The sequence below is a fragment of the Amblyomma americanum genome, chromosome 10 (genome assembly GCF_052857255.1).
Source record: "Amblyomma americanum isolate KBUSLIRL-KWMA chromosome 10, ASM5285725v1, whole genome shotgun sequence".
In the NCBI taxonomy this organism is placed as follows: domain Eukaryota; kingdom Metazoa; phylum Arthropoda; class Arachnida; order Ixodida; family Ixodidae; genus Amblyomma; species Amblyomma americanum.
In genome coordinates, this window is record NC_135506.1 from 88,649,909 (window position 1) to 88,675,519 (window position 25,611).

Genomic DNA, 25,611 nt, shown 5'->3' on the forward strand with positions numbered 1-25,611 from the left:
ACTTGACGAAGTCGAAAAATTCGGGGCGGATCAATGAGATCAATGCGATTGATGCGCAGGAGAATGCGCGTTCGCAATGATCTCCAGTTTCATGTGCTTTTTGCTTTGATGAACTGAATTTATTGACCCCAATGACAATTTAAGTTCTTTGTTACCCTTTTGAGGTAGTTAAGACCCTCCACCATTCTGTGTGACTTGCTCCATGTTGGTCAAATGGCACTTCCTTGAGCTTTTTTTTTTTGAAGGGGGGGGGGGGGTCGGGGGGGGGGGTGTTGTAATCTTGTGCCTTTCTGAAGTGCCTTGCTCCATGCTCGTCAGGTGGAGATTCCTTGCGTTTTTTTTTTTGGGGGGGGGGGGGCGGGGTGTCTAAGCGGATGGCAGTTGACGAAGACGACGGTGCCTGAAGCGCAGTGTGAGTAGCTGGCAGTTAAACTCATGAGGCGAGATGCTGCGGCGATGAACGAGTGGACTAAATCAGTGGCAAGCAAGCGTGATCTGTTCTCGCTACCGTGGTGTAGAATCCTACTCGAGGCGATACGTTTTCTTTTTCTGCTGACGCTTTCTTGGAGGCTTCAGAGAGCACCAAAAAGCAGTTTTCGCGACTTGAAGGCTGTAATGCTGGTGCATCAAAATGCTCCGAGGACAGCGCTATTAATATCTAGGCGTGGAAGAAAGCGATCATTGTCAGTACTACGCGAGAACTGTGAGATTGAACGCCCGGGGTCAACTGGGGAAAAGACGCGCTGAAACGTCTTCGCTACGCACAGCTTGCAAACTTGAGTGTATAGAGGAAATTCGCCAGCAGCATTAAGCTATAGAAATATAAAATAAATCTCTGCCTGAGAGCTAACTAGATGGCATGTTCAGTTATACGCACTGCTTGCTGCCTTTTATGCGATAGGCTGGGAAGGGTTTCTTTTTGTATTTTTCTGGAGTGATATTTTTTTTTACTTTTCTACACCCTGCTTCAGGCGTGCAATCCTGGTGAGGCTGTGCCAGATTTCCTGATGTGAGCAGTAGCAATTCGACTCGCTGTCGCAAATGCCCCTTACAAGCTAAGGTTCAGTACGAAAGAATTTTCTGAAAAATGTAAAATCGGTTCCGAAGCGTGAAATACGGGAGGTTTCTCTCAACCTTGGGAAACAGAGCTTGTGCATGTCCTGAATGATAGCCGTGACGGCTGAGTAGAAGGCACTCGTATACTCGTAACACGTTTTATTTGGCAGACCTCAGGGGCGGGCGGTAGGGGGCTATTTTTTACGTGTTATTGTCTTCAACATACGAGGCTAATTGCATGGATTATAGGTGCTCTAAATATCTTGTATGCTTAGTTCTTTGCTTTCGATTCTTCAGCTGCTATATGCTTGCTTCAGGCCCACACAAAAAATCCTGCTGCTAGTATAAAGTGGTAAAACACAAACAAACACTTCAGATTACTGCTTTACAGCAACTATAAACCCACATAAGCAGATAAACACTTGGAAGAAGGTAAACAGCAGTAACAAGGGCATAAAACTTTATTTATAAATGGCAACCCCTTAATTTCGCGAAGCGAATCTTGACCGGTCCCAATTGCCTGCGAAGACTAAGTTTCGAATAAAGAAAACGGTTTAACCTTTCTTGCGTGTGTGTTTAGAGCACGTGTGATTTAATTTTGATGTTGGCTGGTGCAGGTGCCCCTTGGGCTCATGACCCTCGGCATCATGCTGTTCAGCGTCCTTCAAATGGTCGTGGCCTTTGAACGCTGCCTGGAGTACACGGAACTCAGCCCCGAGGTAGTTACTAACTCAACTGTTCTAAACGATACTGTTCGAGACCAAAAGCATGCGTCCACAATTGTGCTTGTTGATGTTATACAAAGGCGAAGTGCCGGGTAACAAAGAGAGAAAGGGATGAGGATTTTTATTGGCGTGCTCAAAACAAGCTCTGTTATTCTTGGCGACCGACCATTATGTGGCCTATGAATCTGTGAATAAACCTTAGGGTCCTGGGGGTTGAATATCAGTAAGGAAAAGCACGGGAATGGGAATTAGAAAATTCTGTGAAACCTTTAGTACCCGCAAAGCCCGACATGTTGGGTCATGTAATAGCGTTTTGCAAAGCGAGATACGCCTTGTTATCGCGCGGTCTCTCATCAGCCTGCAACTGAAAGAGAGCAGAGAAAAGTTGTCAGAAAGAAGATGAACAACCACACGAGATTTCCTTGCGCCAAAAGGTCACTTAGTTGATTCTAAGAAATTGTAATATGGTAATAGGAGGGTTTAATTAGGAGCCGTCTGCCGAGGTGAAAATATCGCGGAACTTGAAGTTAGCACTCCTTTTGCGGTGGGTATCGCAGGACAATAGGATGAACATCATCTAGGGACGGTGGCGTTTCTTGTAAACTTTGTAGATGCTGTCATATCCTTATAGCCAGACTGATGGACGTCTCATGCTCATCTGTGCGGCGTTGCTGTCTTCTGAATGGAGTCAATGTCAGAGGTGGGCTCTCTGAGTCAGAATAGTCCCTTTGTGAAGGCCTCTCACCTCCCACATTGCGCGCATACCTATCTGGAGCGGTCCAGCGGAGAAGTAAACAGAACAGGTTTGAAATCATGAACGCACGTCTGACCTCGAGGAGGCGCCGCTCTTTTCCTGCTCTGAAGAGTTTAGCAATTTTCCTGGCCTACAGTGCACACGCCTCTTTTTTTACAAACAATTAGCCACATTACCCAGGGTGGTGTCAAAATGTGAAGGCATTGACTGCGGTTTTTAGTGCGCGGGCAATAATCCGATGGGTGCAGTTAAAAACTTCCTGTCAATCGTGGTCTCGGCACCAGCTAAGACATTCCACAATCCTCTCTGATGGGATGGCCTGGTTGGGCTGGTCGGTGATCGAATATACACGGCAGTTAGCAGTACGAAGAGCCTTCAGGTCTTTGTCCGCTCGTCTGGCGGAACTCTGCTGGTTGGGGCACCTATTCGAACTTCTTATGACGAAACTTATTTATTAATAACGGCATCGGAATACAAGGCAGGTGAGGATAAGGGAGTTAATAAAAAAGGCTGTTTAAAAGCTGCCGAGACAGAGACTCGGCGCGCTCCTCCCAACTCTTTTTTTCTTGCAGCCGATTTTAACCCCTTCAATAGTTGGGCGGAGAATCACTAAACCAGCTCACGCCCAATTTTAACCAATAACAGTGCAATGACACTGCACATGCAAGTGGGCGGAGCCCAGGGCTCACCAGAGCCAGACCCCGTGGACTCCGTGCCTTTTGGAAAGTGCCGGGCGCGCGTTTTCGCGTACGCAGCTCGCTGCATGTGCATTCCATCGAGGCGCCACGCATCTGGTTTGCTGTCTCCGCTGACAGCAAAGGAATTTCTTCAGCGGGACAAGGTCGTCGGCCCCCTGCAACTCTGACAAGACAGTTCGGGGTCCTTCTCTCGTTTTCCCACGGTTTTGGGCAGCGTCCGGAACGCGCGATGTGCTATCACCGTTCTACCCCTCGTGCACGGCCGGTCAGTAGGGGATGGGTCGGCGCCAGAGCCGAAAGGATTAGCGCGGGTAGCTGGCACCGAGGCACCCTAAGCGCGGGCGTCGCACCTCTCAGTAAACCCCCTCTATTTCCCACTGAGATGACCGCTCCCAGGAAGAGGTACGGAGGGGAGGGGATTGACCTATCGGCGCGGTGGGCTTCTAACATAACAGGTACCAACCCCGAGCAAAATCGTCCGTAGTCTGCTGGCGCTGTCTGTTGGCATTGTCTGTTCGCACGGCGCGAGCGCTCCGTCGTTATGTTTCTTGTTGTGTTCATCTGTTGGAGTGGCGCAAACTAACAGTGGAGGATTGGCCAGGGTGCCCTGACAGTCAGTTGTGAAATATTGACTCATTTAAGGATGTCCAGGGTGAATTTGGCGCTAAAGAAAGCGGCACTGTCCGCTCATTGTCGACTTTTACGTAGCAAGAATCTGTGCTTTTGCACTGGTTAAAATGTAGTAATACATTGGCAGATTTGACGATGAGAACTAATCTTTACACAAATGAATCATGGTACATACCTCGTCCTCGTAATAATTACGCCAAACAAATGCTGCGGTATCAACTCCCAAGGTGTTAAATCGGAACATTAAACATTGATCATCACACTGACTTCATGTAACATAGAGTTCGATACACTGCTTAAATTCGTGCTCGTAAATATTTGTGTATAAAATATTTTGCTATACATGTTCCCAATATTTTTAGTAGACAGGTCTACATATACGCTGAAAACTGTGTTAAACTGTACTCCCCTTGTAATTTTTCTTTATTTATTATTCTTGTCGAAGTGCGTACTTCTATATTACATTTCTTTTTCACTTTGTGACAAACAGCAATGTGTCGAAGTGTGCGTGCCACCGTTGCCTTGTACAGGGGGTACAGTTCCTGTCAAGCCACTAACTGCCTTTTTGACCGTGCTCGCCAGCATCAATGATGTTGAATAAATTCTATTTGTTTGGATAGCATGCTCTGTATTCTTTATCAGACATGAAGTAGTTTAAAAGGAAGTTCAAGAATTGCCATGCCGCTAAGGGAAAACGGGTGGTGACCATTGTTACGGTCAGAGCCCAATAAATTTCACTCGCCTGCAGCTCTTTCAGGAACGCAGAAAACTTCATCCACAGCCCCTTTTGCATTTCGCCTCATGAGAGTGTGAGTGCGCATAAAAGGTGAAACTCCTGCTTGGCAGCCGGATGCCGCAGCAGCTAAGCGTGAACTGCGGGTTCACCACCATAGGGGTTTTCATATTTTCTTGAAAAAAGCTACAAAACCACAGCTGAAATACTCAGTGAGGCCATCATTTTTCTTCGATAATCGCAATTTCTCTTCTAAGTCACATCATTCCAAAATTGTAATAATATTACTGATAATAAAATTTATTTATTTAGTTCAATTCGTTCGAGGAGGGACCGCAACAAAAAGCTATGATTTGAGGTAGCTTGACGAGATAATTGCTCCGACAATTGGCGATAGCAGCTACGCATACACTGCGATAAATTTTGTCAGATGAAGATGTCAGAACAAAATAGTTTAATACAGTAGTCATGTACGGACAAAAAGATGCTGGATGGCGTGTGCTTTCCTGAGCGCGAGATAGAAGAGAAATAAATGAGATAAAAACAGCTAAGGCGCCAGCACTGAGCAAAACCCAGCTGCAACTTGGCCACCACTGCCAAAGCTTTCTACGCCTACTGCGTCAGGGATGTTGGCGCACTCAGGGCAGTGTGCAGCGCCTACGACTGATCCAGCCAACAGGCACGATCAAGGCCATGGCCCAGATATGTAAGTGATTGCAATGCTCACGACACTAATGAATGCCATGCGTGCTCTACTTTCCAGCCTACACACGCCAGCAGCACCTAGTGCACTTTAAGTGCTGGACGCGTTACATCCAGTTCTTGCGGCTCTACAGTAGACAGCATCATGGCTCCTTCGGACCTGTCTTTTCAAACGAAAGTCAAGCAAGTTTTCATTTTCCAATGGAATGCTCGTGGGCTCCAGTCCCGGATTTCCGATTTACGGCACTATGTCTGCGAGAATCACTTCCCCATTCTTGTGATTTGTGAACCGAAGACGCCGGCCATTTTGAGAATATCCGGTTACGAGGCATTTTCATCACCCATGTGCAACAGATCCAGCAAAGTCATCGTCTACATTCGACGGGAACTTACATATGTGCAACATTCAGTTCCTCCGAACAGAGACAATCAGCACGTTTGCATGACAGTGAAGAGCCGAGACCTGACGTTTACGATACTGGCGGTGTACTTGGCGCCGTCAAGTCGTTTCGACGCCAGAAGGTTGAGTGGTTTGACGGAAGCTACACCTGCTCCGTGGGTCATTATGGTGATTCAATGCTCATCACACCATGTGGGGAGGCGTTAGGATGGACGTTAGGGGAAGACAGCTTGTGTCCTTCGCCTCTGATCATGACCTCCAGTGCCTGAATGACGGAAGCCCGACCTATATACGAGGGGTGACTTATAGCAGCTGCTTGGACTTGACTTTCGTTTCAAAGTGCCTTAACAACAGCGTCCGGTGGTTTTCGGATGTAGAAACCCATGGCAGCGACCATATCCCAACCGATCTGATTATTACCGGCCATTCCACATTTTCCCCAGCCACGTGTAGGCAGCGCATTGACTGGACAGTTTTTAAATTACTTATGGAGGCTGCTTGCGCAGAGGGCTTCTCTACCGGTCTTGAACAAAAAATTAAGGAGGCCATGGAACACGCCACCTGCCCCTTTAACCCTGTCGCTAACTACACCGATTTTAACTTCGAATTGCAGCGACTGCGATCACAACGGCGCAGGGCAGAGCGCAGATACCGACGCACAAAGTCGGGCCTAGACCTAAGAGATGCTAGTCGCATACAGAAGAAGATTCAGCGCAGAATTCAGGCACTGCAAACACAACGGTGGAGGACATTTTGCCAAACACTTGATCCACGGAAGCCTTTGTCACGCATTTGGAGTGTAATTCGGGGTCTTCGCACGTACCCTCAACAGCGCTACCCGTTCAAATCCGTAGCTCTCCACCAAAGGCGCAGTGTGCTTGAGGTAGCTGAAAATTTCTGCGCAAGAATAACAGGCCCTCCGAATCCAGGCGCAACGCTGCACTGCAACAATGTTCCACCCTCACGGGACTCTCGGATGGATGCACTATTCTCCATGGAAGAACTTGATGCTGCGCTGGCTTGTTGTAGAAGGTCATCATCACCAGGGCCCGATGGTGTGACGTACTCCGCACTTGCCAACCTTGGCAAAGAAGCTCGACGGGCTCTCTTGGACACTTACAACAATTCATAGACTGCTGGCATAGTTCCTCATGATTGGAAGGCCAGTCGTCTGGTTCCACTTCTTAAGCCGGGTAAATCACCGCTCGACCTTTCATCATACCGCCCAATTGCACTCGCCAGCTGCGTCGGCAAAGTCATGGAAAGAATGCTGCTCACACGCGTGGAATGGTACTTGGAGCGATATCAGATTTATCCAACCTTCATGTCTAGGTTCCGACGGGGCCGCTCTTCTATCGACAACGTGGTTGACCTGGTAACGTCGGTGCACCACAACAAAAGTTTGAAAAGATTGACCGTGGCATTTTTTTATATCAAGGGCCCGTACGACAACGTAACGCATCAGGCCATTTTGGACGCAATGGAAGCCGCTGAGATCGGAGGCCGCACGTTCAGGTGGATACGCAGCTATTTACCAGAGAGGTCGTTTTTTGTCCTGACTGCGGACGGACCTACGTCCTTACACCGAAATTCGCGCGGAGACCCTCAGGGTGGAGTTCTGAGCCCAGTTCTCTTCAACCTTGCTCTCATCGCCCTGGTCGACGTATTGCCACAATCTGCTCAGATCTCGGTATATGCAGATGACATCTGTATTTGGGCATCAGGGGTGACCCGTCCTCAAGTTCGTGCAAGACTTCAAAAGGCGGCATCGATATTGACATCTTATCTTCGCTTGAAGGGCCTGAACATTTCGACCGAAAAGTGTCTACTTGTGGCGTTCACACGAAAAATAATGTCACGCTACACCATCCGCATTAATGGTGAAGCCATTCCCTATAAGAGACGCCACAGATTCCTTGGTGTTGTCATCGACAGGAACCTCTCGTGGAGTCCACATGTCTATGACATGAGAAAGAGACTAATTGCAATTGTCCACGTCCTCTCCTTCCTCGGAAAAATTCCTGGGGCGCATCAGTGCGCTCTATGCTGCAACTGTACCGTTCCCTATTTCTGGGCTACATGCGGTACAGTCTTCCAATATTCAGATCCATTAGAAAGACAAATATCAAGACTCTTCAAAGTGTCCAAGCGCAAGCTCTCCGTATCTCCCTTGGACTGCCTAAATGTGCATCAACAGTAACAACTGTTCTTGTTGCCCGGGAACATCCTGTTACTACATACATTGCTGCTGACACCATGAGAACACATATTCGGCACCTCACACGGGTTCCCTGTCATTACCTCGCAACACTCCCAATAATTAGGCTGCGTACTGCGTTCGCCAAAGTCATTGAAGCTCATCGCGCATATCTTCCATCGGAGTTCACACCTGCGTCAAGACCGTGCTCACCCTTATGGAGTCTTCATGAACCTCGGGTTTACCTCTATATGCCTGGAATTACGAAGAAAGCTGGTGTATCACTACCCGCTCTCAAGCAACTGACATTGAATCACCTGCATTCTTACCACAGTCACCGCATACATGTTTACACAGATGGATCAGTTCACTCGACCAGTTCTTCGGGGTCGGTGGTGATACCGGCCAGATCCATCTTCACGAAAGTGAAGACGACCTATCCAACATCTTGAACTGGTGCGGAACTCGCAGCCTTACGGGCTGCGGTAGAGTTCATCAGTCAGGAACCTCCACACAGCTGGACGGTTTTCACCGACTCTAAAGTAGCCCTTCAAGCTCTGCAAGCTGCGCTACGCCGCGGGTCGCAGGAACAACTTGTTCCTGAGATCCGTCTACTGTACCACGGCACCGTTTCCAAAGGTCATGACATCATTTTTAAATGCCTGCCAGGACACTGTGGTATTAACGGTAATCACCAGGCCGATGCGGCTGCGCGTTCGGCTCACAACGACGGACTTCCAGTGAGGATCCCAATCTCAAGGCCTGACGCAGCGTGTGGGCTTCTCCCTTTGGCGCTAGAGCTCACACTTTTAGCGTGGAATACGGGAGAGTTTTGCAACTTCCGCCTCAAGGCACTGGACCCTGGACTGCGCCTTCGTCTTCCACGTAACTTAGCACGTCGCGACGCAATATTGTTATGCCGTTTATGGATCGGTGTTGCTTTTACCAACCCCTATGCTTTCCGGATGAGGATGGCCGACAGTCCTACTTGTGAAAGCTGCGGTTGTGAGGAGACCATCGCTCATCTTCTCTGTGAGTGCCCTGCATTTGCTAGTGCAAGACATACACTGTGTTGTGCCCTGGACCGCCTCGATCCTCGCCCATTAACAGAGCAAAAGATCCTCGGTCTGTGGCCACAGCAGTCGACTGCCCTCAAGGCATACAAGGCACTCTTTGCCTACTTGAGAGCGTCTGGATTGAGCGACAAATTGTGACAGCGTTGTGTGTGTGTGTGTGTGTGTGTGTGTGTGTGTGTGTGTGTGTGTGTGTGTGTGTGTGTGTGTGTGTGTGTGTGTGTGTGTGTGTGTGTGTGTGTGTGTGTGTGTGTGTGTGTGTGTGTGTGTGTGTGTGTGTGTGTGTGTGTGTGTGTGTGTGTGTGTGTGTGTGTGTGTGTGTGTGTGTGTGTGTGTGTGTGTGTGTGTGTGTGTGTGTGTGTGTGTGTTATGCCTTTTTCCCCTTCTCTCTTCCTCCTTTTAGCCCCCTAATCCCTCTTCCCCAGTGCAGGGTAGCCATCCAGAACCCCTTTCTAGTTAACATCCCTGTCTTTCCCTACTCTTTATCTATCTATCTATCAGCTGCATTGCCTGCCAGCGTCGCCGCATTTCAATCGAGGCGAAATGCAGTAACACACATTCGTTGAGGCATGAGAGAATGAAATGAACTTCACATTGTGCGAAGCATTCTCAAGCGTTCCATTGCTCTCTGACTCGCCACATTAACTGTTCATTTAAAACTTAAATATGCATCGATAATTTTGAAGATTTATTTCATTTAGAACAAGTTTTAACAAAGATTTATTAACTATATTCGAGATACCAATATTTTCATACAAATGCTTCTTTGTTTTATTTGCCAGAAAGATGTCGGAGAGACTTGGACCGAAGAAAAAAAAGCTGCAGTCGCAGAATCTTTGGCGAAATGGCCAACGGAAGGAAAGGTTGAATTTCACAGTTATTCGGCTTCCTACAAACCTGGCATCTTGCCTAACGTCTTAAACAACGTCACATTCACTGCAGAACCAAGGGAAAAAGTAAGCGTTGTTCACATTGCTTTTTGTTTTTGTATTTTTGCATTGATATAGAGATGCAATTTTGAAAGGTTGAGAGAAAGAGAGAAACGTGGAGAAGAAACCGCCACTAAAGATGATAAAGGCAAAGCGCTTTCTTAAAATGGGATCACTTTTTTTTTCTCTCAACATTTTGTTGTGGGCTTTCCTGATATGCATTAAATGCAACAACAGTCTCCTTAGTTGAATTATACATGTTAGCGCTGGCACAAGTAGCCGTATCATTGGTTACAACTTATTGTTTTTTGACGCGTGCTTCGAACTAGGACGACAAGCGTGGCTAAATGAAAGTGCGCCGCTTTAAGGTTTGACGCATTCTTAATTTGGGTCAGTCTTTAAAAATAAGTAGGAAAATATATTCAGTGTTCTATACAGCGCGCCTCGAGCACATGTTTACGTCAATTTTTTCTTGCGACGTGTTTAAAATTTTCGAAAGGTTGTTTGCCGTGCAAAGTTAGGTTCCCTTTTTAAACTTGAAAATGCTAGTAACACTGCGAAGTTTACATACAGCAATTGTATAGTGCTGTCTGATTTCACGCCGCAGCGGCTGAAGGAATGAGCGCAATAATTTGTCATATGGTCTTCACTTGTGCATATATACTGCAAAATATCTCAATACATTGATACAACGCAACCCTCCAATGCAGAAAAGTGAAGAAAATGAGCCACGGTAAAAGTACAGTAGCCAAAAAATGAAAGGAAACAAGATACCATGCTGGACTGGTAGATAACCATTCGGATAAACGCATAGTAGTGTTGCCGTGTTCAGGCTCGCGAGCAGGAGTTGCGGGGTTAGGTTGCCAGTGCCGCCGGGAACCCACCGGTGATGCAATGGGTACATGGTTTTCCCTGGCCTCGTGCTCGGCGTCATTGGGGCGAAATGCTTGGGAAATGAGCCTTTGACCTCACCTCGAGTAGTCTAAAACAAACTGGTACACTAGCTCTCTGTGGCCCGAGATGCCCTTGCACCATGAAAACTCACCATCAATATTCCAGTCTTCCGTAATCCTGCCTGATCAACGTGCGAAATATGTCGAAGACATATCCTTTACACGACGCTGCTTTTGGCACAGGCACAAGGACATGGAATTTACGGTTCGTGCCTGCGGTTATCAAAGGTAGATCATGCCTTAAATGTTATTCTGAGGAATGAATAGCCAACGAGTACGTACCGGAATGTAGGCGGAATCATTCTACAAGCACTAAATACCATGAGATGCCTACGTGAGAAGTTTGAAATATTTGACACACATTTTTCTTGCGCTATCTTCCGCTACTGGTCGTAACGTTTATGCAACCTCCGACGCTGTCGAAACACATTGTTGTTGCGGCTCTGCCTAGGTTTCTCTATTTGCTTCAAAATTGTTCGTTGGCAACGCAACTCGCGTGCATTGGTCTTATTAGACATTCAGCAATTAGCTGACGCAGCAGAGTTGCGATCTCCTTTAATCTAATTTGCTCTGAGAGAACAACCTAAATTGAATACGAGAGCCTGTTGCCACTTGAATCTGAATGAATAATTCGCAGAAACGTTGGAGTTCATTTCACGGTCCTAAATGCAACAATCATTCCTTGCGTGTCTTGTTCGCAGCTATAAAATATACTGCGGATACGGTTCAAAACAGCATGTGTAAGCGGTTGATTGTCAGTGCTTAGTTTATTCTACGTGTATGGCGAGCCAAGAAAGCGTGGAGAATCTCGTAAACTGCACCCGAGGTCATGAGAGCAAAGCCTTGTACGACAATCCTCTCCAGATCGGCGTCGTCGGTCGCACGGGCGCAGGTAAGTCGTCCATGGTGCTCGCACTTCTGCGCATGCTCGAGGCCTCGGAGGGACGAATCCTCATCGACAGCGTTGACATACGCGAGGTACCGCTGCCCAAGCTACGCAGAAGTATCACCGTAATTCCGCAGGTGAGCTATTGCATGGAACGTGAGCCCCGCTGTCACGTGCAGATTATGTTTTTCCGTGCGTTTTTACTATTACGATAACAATGTTATGTCGGGAATGTGACAAGAAGCGATATTACAAGACAAGAAGCGATAATATTTGTTAAAATGGGCGGCGAAATCAGCGAAAGCCGGAGAGATGTCGAGTGAACCGATGCTCTTTTCACACGAAGCTAATGGTTAGCACCTTGACACACCGGGGGGTAACGGTAATCTATGGGCAAAAATGGCAGCCCTAATGTTTCTTTTTTTGAGCCTGCGCGTTGTTTCTTGGCGTACAACTGCGAATTTATGTCAGAGACAGCAGCGGGCTTCTACAAAATAGTTTGTCTCTCTCGAGAACAATAAAGCTCTTACTCTTCTAAATGGTGTGCGTAAAAGCGGGCTGCAACTCACTGAAAAGCTCTAATGACGAAATTACCAATCATAGGCATGCGCCCTTGCTTGCTTCGTCTGCCGTAACCTCCCCTGAACCTGTTCATCGATGTGCTGCTTGGTCACCACATCGCGCTGTATTCCGCGGCATCATTCGCTATCTCAAGCATCACCCGTCATTGTCATTCCACAGACCTAGATGCAACGTAGGATGAATATGCGCAGGCTAGAGTTCAGCTGCGGTTCCCTGTATGTGCATAGGTTATATTTTGCGCATTTGTCTATCACCTGATTGATAGTGTGAATATGTTCTTGTGTGGAATATTCTTTACGAAAGCCAGCCTGATAATTTGCCTGCCCGATCATAGGACCAATTCTAAACAAGTGCAGCTAATGACTGTGCGACGACACCGACAAGATCTAAACCAGTAGGTTATGCTCGCACTAACCCATGTCTGCGTAGTTAAGAGAAAGGCTGCTAATTTTGACCTCATCAGCTTGTAAAATGCAGCACACATGCTGACACAAAAATGAAGCAGTATACAAAGGCAATCACTAGCGCTGTTTAACAACTATGATTATATTGCCACCAATGGCGTTTTCTACGCATCGTGACAGTGACGAACAAAAATCAGCCTAATTGTAAAACCTAAGCCACCCGTTTCACATTTACCTGCCAGCTCTCACACACATGTTCACGCCTGTGCAATAACTCTTTTCCTCTCATGTATGCACAAGGAGTGATGAAGCACTTAGTTTTGAGTGCTTTGAAATCTCCATACTTCTATTAATTTTCATCCACATGAGCAGAACGGTCGTCTTATCGAAATCAGGACTCCTTGCAAAACCACTACCTGCCATACCTGGGCGCCCTGAGTCAGCTGCGCACAAGGAACATCATTATAATGCCAAAAAAACTAAATCGCATCGTACTGCCTCGGGTTGGATGCCGGTATGTCGAGTAATTGATTGTTCACTAGGGTAACGGATTGGGTATCAAAATAAGGTAAACATCGCAGGAGTCGACAAAGAGTTGGCCGGATGGGCGGAGGAGATGCATTTTGTGGGCATATGGTGGCCGCAGCTGGCGCAGGACGTTGTTAATTGGACGTTTATGCAGCATCATGACGTGTCATGGGCATGACATGACATACCATGAGCAAGGGCAACAATTTTAGGAGAGCTTATTGACCCCTGACGTAAATACTTAAAGTGAGAAAGGAACGAACGCTGCTGCGTGGCCCACTCGGGGTCAGGCACGGTACAAATAGGAAAGGCCTTTTTTATGCAGTGAACTAGTTCAGCTGGTGATGATAGCAGTGCAGGGTAACAATATTTTACTTTTCAGGATCCAAGCCTTGTGAGAGGAACGTTGCGAGTAAACCTGGATCCGAGCAACTCGTACTCGGACGAAAAGATCTGGTGGGCTCTGGAGAAAGCCCACCTTGCCGGCATCGTCACCAAGGATCCCAATAAGCTGCTGTTGGAAACAACGGATGGCGGCAACAACTTAAGGTGAGCGTTTAAGTTAATATCATGTGTTGTAAATACAGTAAACTCAGTTTTACCGCGAAGTGCAGGGCGCACACGTATCGGATCCTTGTATCTAGTTTAAATAAGACAGCGCAGCATGGAATGGGCACACAGGATCCTGATGAACAGAAAGGTTACGTAGCATCTATCAGCTAATCCACTGACGCCGTCAGTAATGTCTGAATGCTAGCTATAGAGAGAAGTGGGCGTAACAAGCTTTTGTTACTCTTTGCTTTTGCCTGCTTGAGCGGTATGAAAGCCAGTCACAGCAAATATAAATCCGTTTCAGACTGAATGGTTAAAATAACATACATGTACGGATGTCCTCTAAATTTCTGCTGTTGGGAAAGATAAGCACCGACCACTGAACTATTTTCGCACTTATTGTTATTTATTCGTTAAGGCAATGTGGAAGGCAACTACAAGTAATCAAGAATAATTTGATGCACATTGAAACACATTCAAGGAGATGCATATTGCGAACTACCTATACATCACTTGTTAGGCAGCCACGACGAGGCCACTTCACTAGCCGAAATATTGCCATGTAGTGGTGACGGCAGCCCGGCAGTCAGGAAGGCACCGAAAGGCTTCCAAAGAAATCCATTATTCGGCTGACTTGCACCCGCAATGAGTTAACAACTCGGCGGAGGCGATAGGAAGAAGCGTGCTCGGCAGTCTTCGAAGAACAGACGAGGTAGTAGCGTAGATAGATAGATAAAGAGGAGGAGGGAAAGACAGGGATGTTAACCAGAAAGGGGCTCCGGTTGGCTGCCCTGCACTGGGGAAGAGGGATTAGGGGGCTAAAAGAAGGAAGAGAGAAGGGGAAAAAGGCATAACACACACACACATGCACAACGCTGTCACAATTTGTCACTCAACCCAGTCGCTCTCAAGTAGGCAAAGAGTGCCTTGTATGCCTTGAGGGCAGTCGACTGCTGTGGCCACGGACCGAGTATCTTTTGCTCTGTTAATCGGCGAGGATCGAGGCGGTCCAGGGCACAACACAGTGTATGTCTTGCACTCGCAAATTCAGGGCACTCACAGAGATTAGCGATGGTCTCCTCACAACCGCAGCTTTCACAGGCAGGACTGTCGGCCATCCCCATCCGCAAAGCATAGTGGTTGGTAAAAGCAACACCGATCCATAAACGGCATAACAATGTTGCGTCGCGACGTGCTAAGTTACGTGGAAGAAGAAGGCGCAGTCCAGGGTCCAGTGCCTTGAGGCGGAGGTTGCAAAACTCTCCCGTGTTTCACGCTAAAAGTGTGAGCTCCAGCGCAAAAGGGCGAAGCCCACACGCTGCGTCAGGTCTTGATATTGGGATCCTCACTGGAAGTCAGTCGTTGTGAGCGGAACGCGCAGCCGCATCGGCCTGGTGATTACCGTTAATACCACAGTGTCCTGGCGGCCATTGAAAAATGATGTCATGACCTTTCGAAACGGTGCCGTGGTACAGTAGACGGATCTCAGCAACAAGTTGTTCCTGCGACCCGAGGCGTAGCGCAGCTTGCAGAGCTTGAAGGGCTGCTTTAGAGTCGGTGAAAACCGTCCAGTCATGCGGAGGTTCCTGACTGATGAACTCTACCGCAGCCCGTAAGGCTGCGAGTTCCGTACCAGTTGAAGATGTTGGATAGGTCGTCTTCACTTTCATGAAGATGGATCTGGCCGGTATCACCACCGACCCCGCAGAACTGGTCGAGTGAACTGATCCATCTGTGTAAACATGTATTCGGTGACTGTGGTAAGAATGCAGGTGATTCATTGTCAGTTGTTTGAGAGCGGGTAGTGATATACCAGCTTTCTTCGTAATTCCAGGAATATAGAAGTGAACCCGAGGTTCATGAAGACTCCATAAGGGTGAGCACGGTCTTGACGCAGGGGTGAACTCCGATGGAAGATATGCGCGATGAGCTTCAATGACTTTGGCGAATGCAGTACGCGGCCTAATTATTGGGAGTGTTGCGAGGTGATGACAGGGAACCCGTGTGAGGTGCCGTATATGTGTTTTCATGGTGTCAACAGCAATGTATGTAGTAACAGGATGTTCCCGGGCAACAAGAACAGTTGCTGCTGTTGATGCACATTTAGGCAGTCCAAGGCAGATACGCAGTGCTTGCGCTTGCACACTTTGAAGAGTCTTGATATTTGTCTTTCTAATGGAACTGAATATCGGAAGACTGTACCGCTTGTAGCCCAGAAAAAGGGAACGGTACAGTTGCAGCATAGAGCGCACTGATGCGCCCCTGGACTTCCCCCGAGGAAGGAGAGGACGTGGACAATCGCAATTAGTCTCTTTATCATGTCGTAGACATGTGGACCCCACGAAAGGTTCCTGTCGATGACAACACAAAGGAATCTGTGGCTTCTCTCATAGGGAATGGCTTCACCATTAATGCGAATTGTGTAGCGTGACATTATTTTGCGTGTGAACGCCACAAGTGAACACTTTTCGGTCGAAATGTTCAGGCCCTGCAATCGAAGATAAGATGTCAATATCGATGCCGCCTTTTAAAGTCTTGCACGAACTTGAGGACGGGTCACCCTTGATGCCCAAATACAGATGTCGTCTGCATACACCGAGATCTGAGCAGATTGTGGCAATACGTCGACCAGGCCGATAAGAGCAAGGTTGGAGAGAACTGGGCTAAGCACTCCATCCTGAGGGACACCGCGCGAATTTAGGTGTAAGGACGTTGTTCCGTCCGCAGTCAGGACAAAAAACGACCTTTCTGATAAATAGCTGCGTATCCAGCTGAACGTGCGGCCTCCGATCTCAGCAGCTTCGATTGCGTTCAAAATGGCCTGATGCGTTACGTTCTCGTACACGCCCTTGATAGCCAAAAACAATGCCACGGTCAATCTTTTGAAACTTTTTCTGTGGTGCACCGACGTTACAAGATCAACCACGTTCTGGATAGAAGAGCGGCCCCGTCGGAACCCAGACATGAAGGTTAGATAAATCTGACATCGCTCCAAGTACCATTCCACGCGTGTGAGCAGCATTCTTTCCATGACTTTGCCGACGCAGCTGGCGAGTGCAATTGGACGGTATGACGAAAGGTCGAGCGGTGATTTCCCCGGTTCAAGGAGTGGAACCAGACGACTGGTCTTCCAATCATGAGGAACTATGCCAGCAGTTCATGACTTGTTGTAAGTGTCCAAAAGAGCCGGTCGAGCTTCTTGGCCAAGGTTGGCAATTGCGGAGTACGTCACACCATCGGGCCCTGGTAATGACCTTCTACAACAAGCTAGCGCAGCATGAAGTTCTTCCATGGAGAATAGTGCATCTATCCGAGAATCCCTTGAGGGTGGAACATTGTTGCAGTGCAGCGTTGCGCCTGAACTCGGAGGGCCTGTTATTCTTGCGCAGAAATCTTCTGCTACCTCAACCACACTGCGCCTTTGGTGGAGCGCTACGGATTTGAACGGGTAGCGCTGTTGAGGGGACGTGCGAAGACCCCGAATTACGCTCCAAACGCGTGACAAAGGCTTCCGTGGATCAAGTGTTTGGCAAAATGTCCTCCAGCGTTGTGTTTGTAGTGCCTTAATTCTGCGCTGAATCTTCTTCTGTATGCGCCTAGCATCTCTTAATCTAGGCGCGACTTTGTGCGTCGGTATCAGCGCTCTGCCCTGCGCCGTTGTGATCGTAGTCGCTGCAATTCGAAGTCAAAATTGGTGTATTTAGCGACAGGGTTAAAGGGGCAGGTGGCGTGTTCCATGGCCTCCTTAATTTTTGGTTCAAGACCAGTAGAGACGCCCTCTGTGCAAGCAGCCTCCATAAGTAATTTAAAAACTGTCCAGTCAATGCGCTGCCTACACGTGGCTGGGGAAAATTTAGAATGGCCGGTAATAATCAGATAGGTTGGGATATGGTCGCTGCCATGGGTTTCGACATCCGAAAACCACCGGACGCTGTTGGTACGACACTGTGAAACGAAAGTCAAATCCAAGCAGCTGCTATAAGTCACCCCTCAAATATAGGTCGTGCTTCCGTCATTAAGGCACTGGAGGTCATGGTCAGAGGAGAAGGACACAAGCTGTCTTCCTCTAACGTCCATCCTAACGCCTCCCCACATGGTGTGATGAGCATTGAATCACCATAATGACCCACGGAGCAGGTGTAGCTTCCGTCAAACCACTCAACTTTCTGGCGTCGAAACGACTTGACGGCGCCAAGTACACCGCCAGTATCGTAAACGTCAGGTCTCGGCTCTTCACTGTCAGGCAAACGTACTGATTGTCTCTGTTCGGAGGAACTGAATGTTGCACATATGTAAGTTCACGTCGAATGTAGACGATGACTTTGCTGGATCTGTTTCGCGTGGGTGATGCAAATACCTCGTAACCGGATATTCGCAAAATTGTCGGGGTCTTCGGTTCACAAATCACAAGAATGGGGAAGTGATTCTCGTAGACGTAGTGCCGTAAATCGGAAATCCGGGACTGGAGTCCACGAGCATTCTATTGGAAAATGAAAGCTTGCTTGACTTTCTTTTGAAAAGACAGGTCCGAAGGAGACATGATGCCTTCTACTGTAAAGCCGCAAGAACTGGATGTAACGCGTCCAGCACTTAAAGTGCACTAGGTGCTGCTGGCGTGTGTAGGCTGGAAAGTAGAGCACGCATGGCATTCATTAGTGTCGTGAGCATTGCAATCACTTACATATCTGGGCCATGGCCTTGATCGTGCCTGTTGGCTGGATCAGTCGTAGGCGCTGCACACTGCCCTGAGTGCGCCAACATCCCTGACCCTATAGGCGTAGAATGCTTTGGCAGTGGTGGCCAAGTTGAATCTGAGGCAACAGGTCCAGCCTCACCAAGCGCCGGGCTCCCTTGTTTTGGTACAGATTTTGGTGGAGGCGGACAAGCTGCAGATGCGTTTGGGGCATTCTTCTCAAATGTGACTGCTTTCTTCGACGACCTTCGGCGGCACGAACGACGTCGCCGCACCTTTGCGGCGGCTTCTTTGTGCGTAGAATGGTCTCGCACCATTTGCTTCAGTACCGCCCGCTCGGTCTTGAGACGGGGGCAGTCTTTCGAGGAAGAGTCATGAGGGCCATGGCAGTTGGCGCACTTCAAGGTAGTCGCGCGGCAAACGTCATCGCCGTGTGACTCGGAGCATCGCGGGCACACAATGGAATTGATGCAGACGCCACTCACGTGGCCGATCCTCATGCACTTCCTGCATTGAAGTAGCTTAGGCACAAAAGGTCGAACTGGATGACGAAAGTGTCCAACCTTACTGTACGATGGTATGCAGTCACCCTTGAAGGTCAGCTTGATGCATGTAGATCTTCCTAACCGCTGAACTTTTATGATGGAAATGCCGTTGGTTGCCGGCTTGATCAACATGGGTAAATCTGCGTCACTGATGGCGATGTCGGCATTGTAGATTACGCCAGCCGTAGTGCCACTGTCCTGGAGAATAAGGGGGCGTACACTGATGTTGCCGAGTTTGATGATTGCGGTTAAACTCTCTAGTGCACTTCGCTCCACCACATCAATGGCAATGGCGTTTTTGAAGGGGTTGATTGTGACATCTTTAATGCCTCCCGGTACGAGGCTTTCCAGATAAATAGAGATGGCTTGCCTTTTCACAAGGTTCAAGTTGTCCGTTGTGTTCAGCGGCACAAACAAGGCTGTATGTGCTGAGGAACATCGCGCCGTGATGATCGTTGGCGTTCTTGATGAGGATGAATCGGCTTGTCTACGCAGTCTACGCTTGGCGTTCTTGCCAACAACCGGTATGAAACCGTCGTCGGCCGAGGACGAGGAGTCTTCACTTGGCACCGAGTACACAACAGTGCCCTGGCTGCTCGAGTCACTCTGGCGGTGCAGGCGCTTCCTCTGGGCGGTTGCTGCCGGCCCACCGGGTTCCAATAGAGGCCCAGCAGCCTCCACTTCCATCGCCGTGGCAAAAAGGGGGAGGTGCCTCCCAGATTATAGCACAAATTACCAAAAAACTGCAGAGACGTGAAGGCAGCGTTCTGATACAGAACAATTTCGTCGTCGTCCCCCATCTCAGGTAGTAGCGTAGATTCTTAAGAAACCCATACGTTGAAAACGTGGTGGCTTGCGTCACGGAGATGCCGGCAACTTCGAAGCGAGTAGACGATATAAAGAATGACATCATAATTAAAAGAGTAAAAAAGCGTGACATCACTGAATGCGTATTGTTTGGCGGGGAAAAGAAATGCTCGAATTTCTGGACATTAAGCGCGGCACAAGAGACACGCACAAGGAAAGAAGGCGCCACGAGAGCCCACTATCAACAAATTTTTTGGAAAACTCTAGACTACCTCTTCCTTTGTTCATGCCTGGTGGGTCGCACTGAACTGCAAGGTGTTAACGTACCAACAAGCTCAGCTATTCATATTAATGCTCAAATGAATATATCTTTAAAAGCTCGATTCCCTGTTTGGGAGCTGTTCTAAATCACTTAACTTTGTGACCAATGGGCTTACACAAACTTATTTGTCGAGATTCGCTTGAAAAAAAAAGCAATTGTGTAAGCTTTTATTTTATCCCTTAATATTTGAAAACCAAGACACACAACTCAGACTCAAAATAGTGGTGCAACGAGTGCTTGCTGAACTAGAGCAGGAGGCAGATTAGAAACATACGCGCGCAGATTACGATAAGCTTGTTGCTTGATGTGCAGAAATAGGAAAAGAGTACTTTAAATACTTTTTCGTTTCCCCATTGAAACTAGGTCTGCGTTTTAGATAATGTGCAGGTCGGATATATACTCATTAATATGATCAGAAGCTACACAGACGAAATGAAACATAAAATCAAGTGCTGACACAATCAAGCACTCGACAGTACGCGTCACTGAGCAAATAAGTATAGGGATCTTGTTTTCACAAGAAACATTCAAGCAAGCACATGCTCAATCTTCAGCCGCAGTTTCCAGTGTTCAGTAAGATTTAAGCAGCGCAAACCTTCAAGGCAGCGTCCGCTTGGGAAATAATGGATCTTGAGATTGATCCAAATCCTTCCCCTACATTCAGAGAGATATGAAGCATCTATAGACTCCAAATAATCGAATGTCTACGACACAGAACACCTGTGCATCATATTTTAGGCATTATGATGATAATGAAATTTTTCGGTGCAAGGGCAGCTGCGGCCAAATAGGGCCATGACTCAAGGTATTTTTGTTTGCTCAAGGTGGGATCAGAGACCCATTTCCCGAGTATTTCATCCTGAATAAATCGAACACCAGGGCAGGGGAATCTTGTGCCCATTGTATGACCGGTGGGCACCCGACGGCACTAGGTGTCGAACCCCGCACATCCCGCACGCGGGGCTGATGCTCTATTCCTAGGCCACCGCCGCGGTCATATTGTGGATATTAAAGCACTGCCATGTGCACGATGGCTGTGCTGTTGCTTCACCATTAACAGAAATCATTTTGATGATCTAGTTCACCACATAAAGTCTACACTACGAATAATCATTAAGCCCTGTTGCAGCTGCAAGGAAACGGAGAGAATTTTAAGTGGAACAGGGTTCTCGTAAAAACCACGGAGCCATCACTCGAAACTCATACCTGAAACCTTTCACCCGGTGACAGCGGCATACCAAAGTGACTGTATTACCCTACCATTGCAGTGTGATGCCCGCGGAGCAGATCACAATATGACACTTTCAAACGGAGCATGAGTTATTGGCGTGCTGTGAGCTCCTCGCCTCGAACCTCACTGTCTGTACGAGGGCTGCACCACCAAAGCCTACGAATGGGACTGTGGCTGATATAGCAGAAAAGAAGTACACACAACTAGCCGATGACAGCTTAGCATGAAGAAAAAAGTAACCAAGCGCTTGAAATTCGCGTTGATAAATGGTGACAAGCCACACGCAACGAAGGTACGAGATGACGATACCTGCATCGTCTTGCAAAGGCTGGTACCTAGCGGCATAAAAAAATGACCTTGGTCGAGGTGGTTGGCGTAAGAGCTGCTTTCCGCTTTTTTAACACTTTCAAAAGGGCTGTGGCAGGGGACACCAAGAGAAAGAAAGAAAACGAAGGACAAGCGCTACTATAAACTTAAGTTTATTGGAAAAAAACACACAAGGTTAAATAGCTCACAAAAGCCAGCCAGCAGCGCATGCGCCTGCCCAAAATGACAAAACGAATCACTGTGTTTAGTTAAGATACGAATTTCACCATCATTGATTACAACAGATGGTGTGCTGACGCACATGTCGCTATCCGCTGCTGTGCGAGAATGCGAGCATAAATATTGTTTCTTTAAAAAAACGTTGTACCACAAATGTGTAACCAATGATTTGTCTTTTATCTGTCTTCATTCAACTCAACTTGGCGCTTCAGTTAAACTTCCTTAACTTATGTCACTGGCACTCAGATCTAGACCGCATTCGAGCCCCGCTTTTGCGATTCATATGCATTGACCTTGAAACACAAGTACCGCTGCTCTCGGGGGCTCTGAATTGAAAGCTGGCCAGACGTTTGAGAAAAGACGCGGAAAGCATGTATGATAATTGCCAGCAAGGTGGAAGATGTTATGAATCCATTCTCATCTCACGTCACAAATAAACTGACAAAGGCGCGTGCCGGTGGCTTTGAGCGTGAAAAACCGCCAATGCTTCCTTAGGGTAAACTAAAAGAAATTATCAAACTAAGAAGGGTGGATAGATCAATAGTCACCCTCTAAATCGTGTGGCGGCTCACACCACCTAGCCGTCACTGGTAAAATTTCACTCGCGTCCTGATTTTAGCCGCCAATCAGTTAAGCTTTGCTTGGTTATTTCTACCCGCCTAAAACCCATGTTCTCTGCAGTGTCCTTAAACTCCAATGCTTTGAATAAATAAGCCCCGTTGCTTTCAACTGTAGGGTGAAGGTCTTGACCGAAACGTGTCAAGTGTTCACCCCTTTCCCCCTTTCCTCCACACGCACCGCATACGGCTCAATAAGGTGACCTCTTGCGGTGCGGATTTGCAGGCCACCGAAGCTATCGTGACTCTCCTTAGCTGCAGAGCGAATGTTCCTTTCATCATCGAACAAGAGAAGTAACCTTTAGTCGCATATAGCCACTTTCAAGCAGGAGGTTCTTGCTCTCGAGTCGAATGTAAGTCGCGATGTGGTATCACAGCTTCGGCAGGTGTCGGTACTGCGGATAGAACACATCGCGGTCGTCTTGCGTGGCGGCGACGCAATTTCAAAGTCGCGTCACTGTAGGGCTAATCTACGTTTGCGTCGTCGTCGTTGTGGATGCGACATGGCCTTGCGCCTTCGGCGGTGTAGAATCTTCGCTGTTTCGTAGTGGATTAAACTCGCGTCTGAAGGTAACTTTTGCAATTTCCCCAACAGAGGCTGGGGCACCTTCCTCGCACAGCTGTTGCATACCTGCGGCTTAGATGACTGCAATGAGCACCTCGTCATGTATGCGGCGTGGCGACAGATGACCTCTACCCAAAGGCTCGCTGGCCGGGTTGTGGTCACGGCGAGTCGCAGGAGAAACATCGGAGGCCCATTCTTCGGTTATTGCAGTGACGGATGTGGCGCTCTCGAGTCAAAGTGACTGAACGCTGAGCGGCTGACAAATGCTCTAAAGATGCGCACATCAGGTTGGAAATGAGAAGCCATGCTGCCTGAATGACCAAGCATAAAAGAATCATGCCGTCGTCTGGTGGCGGAGGCTCGTAACAATGTAACAGTGTGTCGATGCTTGTTCGAAGACTATTCACATGGTGCCTCTGCTTTACTTCATTGCCTGCTTTCAAGGGTCATACATCCCACAAAACAAATCTATATAACGCTGCGGCGACTTCAAAGAAGCAGTTTCCACCCCAACAGACACCGAGAATTTTAATTGTTTTCATGAACTTGTGCTGCATTTCGGTGACGTGCAGAAAGATCTTGAAGAACCAGGCATAAAAACAGTCTGTGTTGAAATAAGCCGTTTGTTTTGTGCAGCGTGGGCCAGCGGCAGTTGGTGTGCCTCGCTCGGGCCCTGCTTCGCGACACGCGGGTCCTGCTTCTGGATGAGGCCACGTCGCAGATGGACGGCGACACGGACCGCCTCGTACAGGCCACGCTCAGGGACGCCTTCGCGCAGTGCACGCTGTTCACCATCGCTCACCGCATCCACACAGTCCTCGACTACAACCGGTAAGCTGGGAACACACGAGTAATTTACTTTTTTTTTGTCAATTCGAGGAACAGCATCCACTTATGACTGAGGTTGTGTGGGGTTATGTTAGTGACGTCACCACCTGTGGGCTCGAGATGCGAAATAGTTTCTAGTTTGAGGGAACATCTTTGAAAGTGAAGTTAGCGCTACAAGGAAAGCTACTTGGCGAAACTACGGCAGGAAAAAAGAAGAACGCTACTAAACGACTGAATTATTTTGACTTCTTATTTATATTGCTTGTCCAATGACATGCGCATAACGGGGGCGGTGCCAGTCGCTGAAATGCAACTGTCACAGCTCACACTATCTTATCTACCTGCACTGAATGGCGAAGCAAGTAACAAGGATTGATTCTCACACGAACGAGATGCAACAAGCAATAAAAAACAAGAATGAGCTGCGAAACAGAGAAGGATGAGAAGCCTTTCAGCTCTTTTTTATAGACTTCCTAAGAAAATCGTGCTCGGAAGAGTACAGCATTATCAAAGCATTGCTGATGCACTGCCGAAACAGTCTGGATTCAGTAATTGGACCTCCACCTAGAATCTTTACGTTTTGAAGAGGTGGCAAGCACTTGCAGTCTATTACACGCGGAGCTAAATTCGCATTTATGCTGTGGAATTATGTTTTGCGCACGTTCCCTTCAACGGTGGTTGAGACAACGACCAATCTCCCCGATATCTTATCTGCCCCAGGAGAGCGAGACCGTGTACACTACTCCAGAGGTATACATGATGTAGGCTGCTTCATGTTTCTTTTTACAACCCCGTTCGCAAATGCCGCTGATGCGGGGCCATAGATTTGCTTTTGTATTTGTCTCAGAGAAAATTCGGCTTTGAAAATATTAATAATAACAACAAAATAAAACCGATGAGGCACTGGGCTTGCTGGCCCAATTTTTGAGGTTATGAGAAACCTGCGTCAGAAGACTACCTGAGGTGTGCCTTTGGGGTGCCGCACACGATCGTCCTGTCCTGCGGACGGTGCTATATCGGGAAGACCTCAACGACCATTGAAAAGAGTATGCGCAAGACATAATACAACAAGATAAACTTGCGAATTTAGTTTCGCATTTAATAGAGTGCAAGTACGTGCCGCGTTTCCAGGAGGCAGATTCTGGGAATAGGTGCAAGCACTAAATTCAGGCTATTGCTAAAGGCTTTCCAAAGGCTTCCCAGAGGCGTTTCAAGAGACAGTGCATCAACAATTCTTCGTTAATGTTTTACTCTACCGAGCACAATTTTTCGGAAACACAGAGAGAGACATACAGTTAAGAAATGGGGTCTGCAGAAATCACACCAAGATGAGACACAAGCGCTGAAAGTCAAGCCAGCGCAGCGTAGGCCTGCACACCTTGAGGGCTACCGAGCGCGGGGACAGTACAACACAGGGTCCGTCCTTCACCGCTTAACACAGAGCAGTCGCGCAGTGTGCAGACTTTCTACCATGAAGCAAAACAGTTTGGCGTTGCGGTTGACAATGTCGATTGTAAAGTACGACATCCCGACTTCTCGGGACGATGAGGCTGAAAGAGCCGTTGTACCCACTTCTGAACTGCTGCAAAGGCTGGAATGATCGCGTCCAGCAGCTGCAGTGCATTTAATTGAGCTCGCGAGTGCAAGCTAAAAAG

At 47.9% G+C, this 25,611-nt stretch overlaps 1 protein-coding gene across 1 annotated transcript in view; it reads left to right on the top strand.

Annotated features, from left to right (window-relative positions):
• The window catches only part of LOC144108535 (ATP-binding cassette sub-family C member 3-like), a 104,136-nt gene that overhangs the window by 75,744 nt on the left and 2,781 nt on the right, over positions 1–25,611 (top strand). The window contains exons 13-17 of the mRNA XM_077641748.1: positions 1,674–1,775; positions 9,751–9,924; positions 11,715–11,873; positions 13,633–13,799; positions 23,765–23,959. Coding sequence (XP_077497874.1) covers positions 1,674–1,775; positions 9,751–9,924; positions 11,715–11,873; positions 13,633–13,799; positions 23,765–23,959 — 797 coding nt within the window. The remainder of the gene's footprint in view (positions 1–1,673; positions 1,776–9,750; positions 9,925–11,714; positions 11,874–13,632; positions 13,800–23,764; positions 23,960–25,611) is intronic.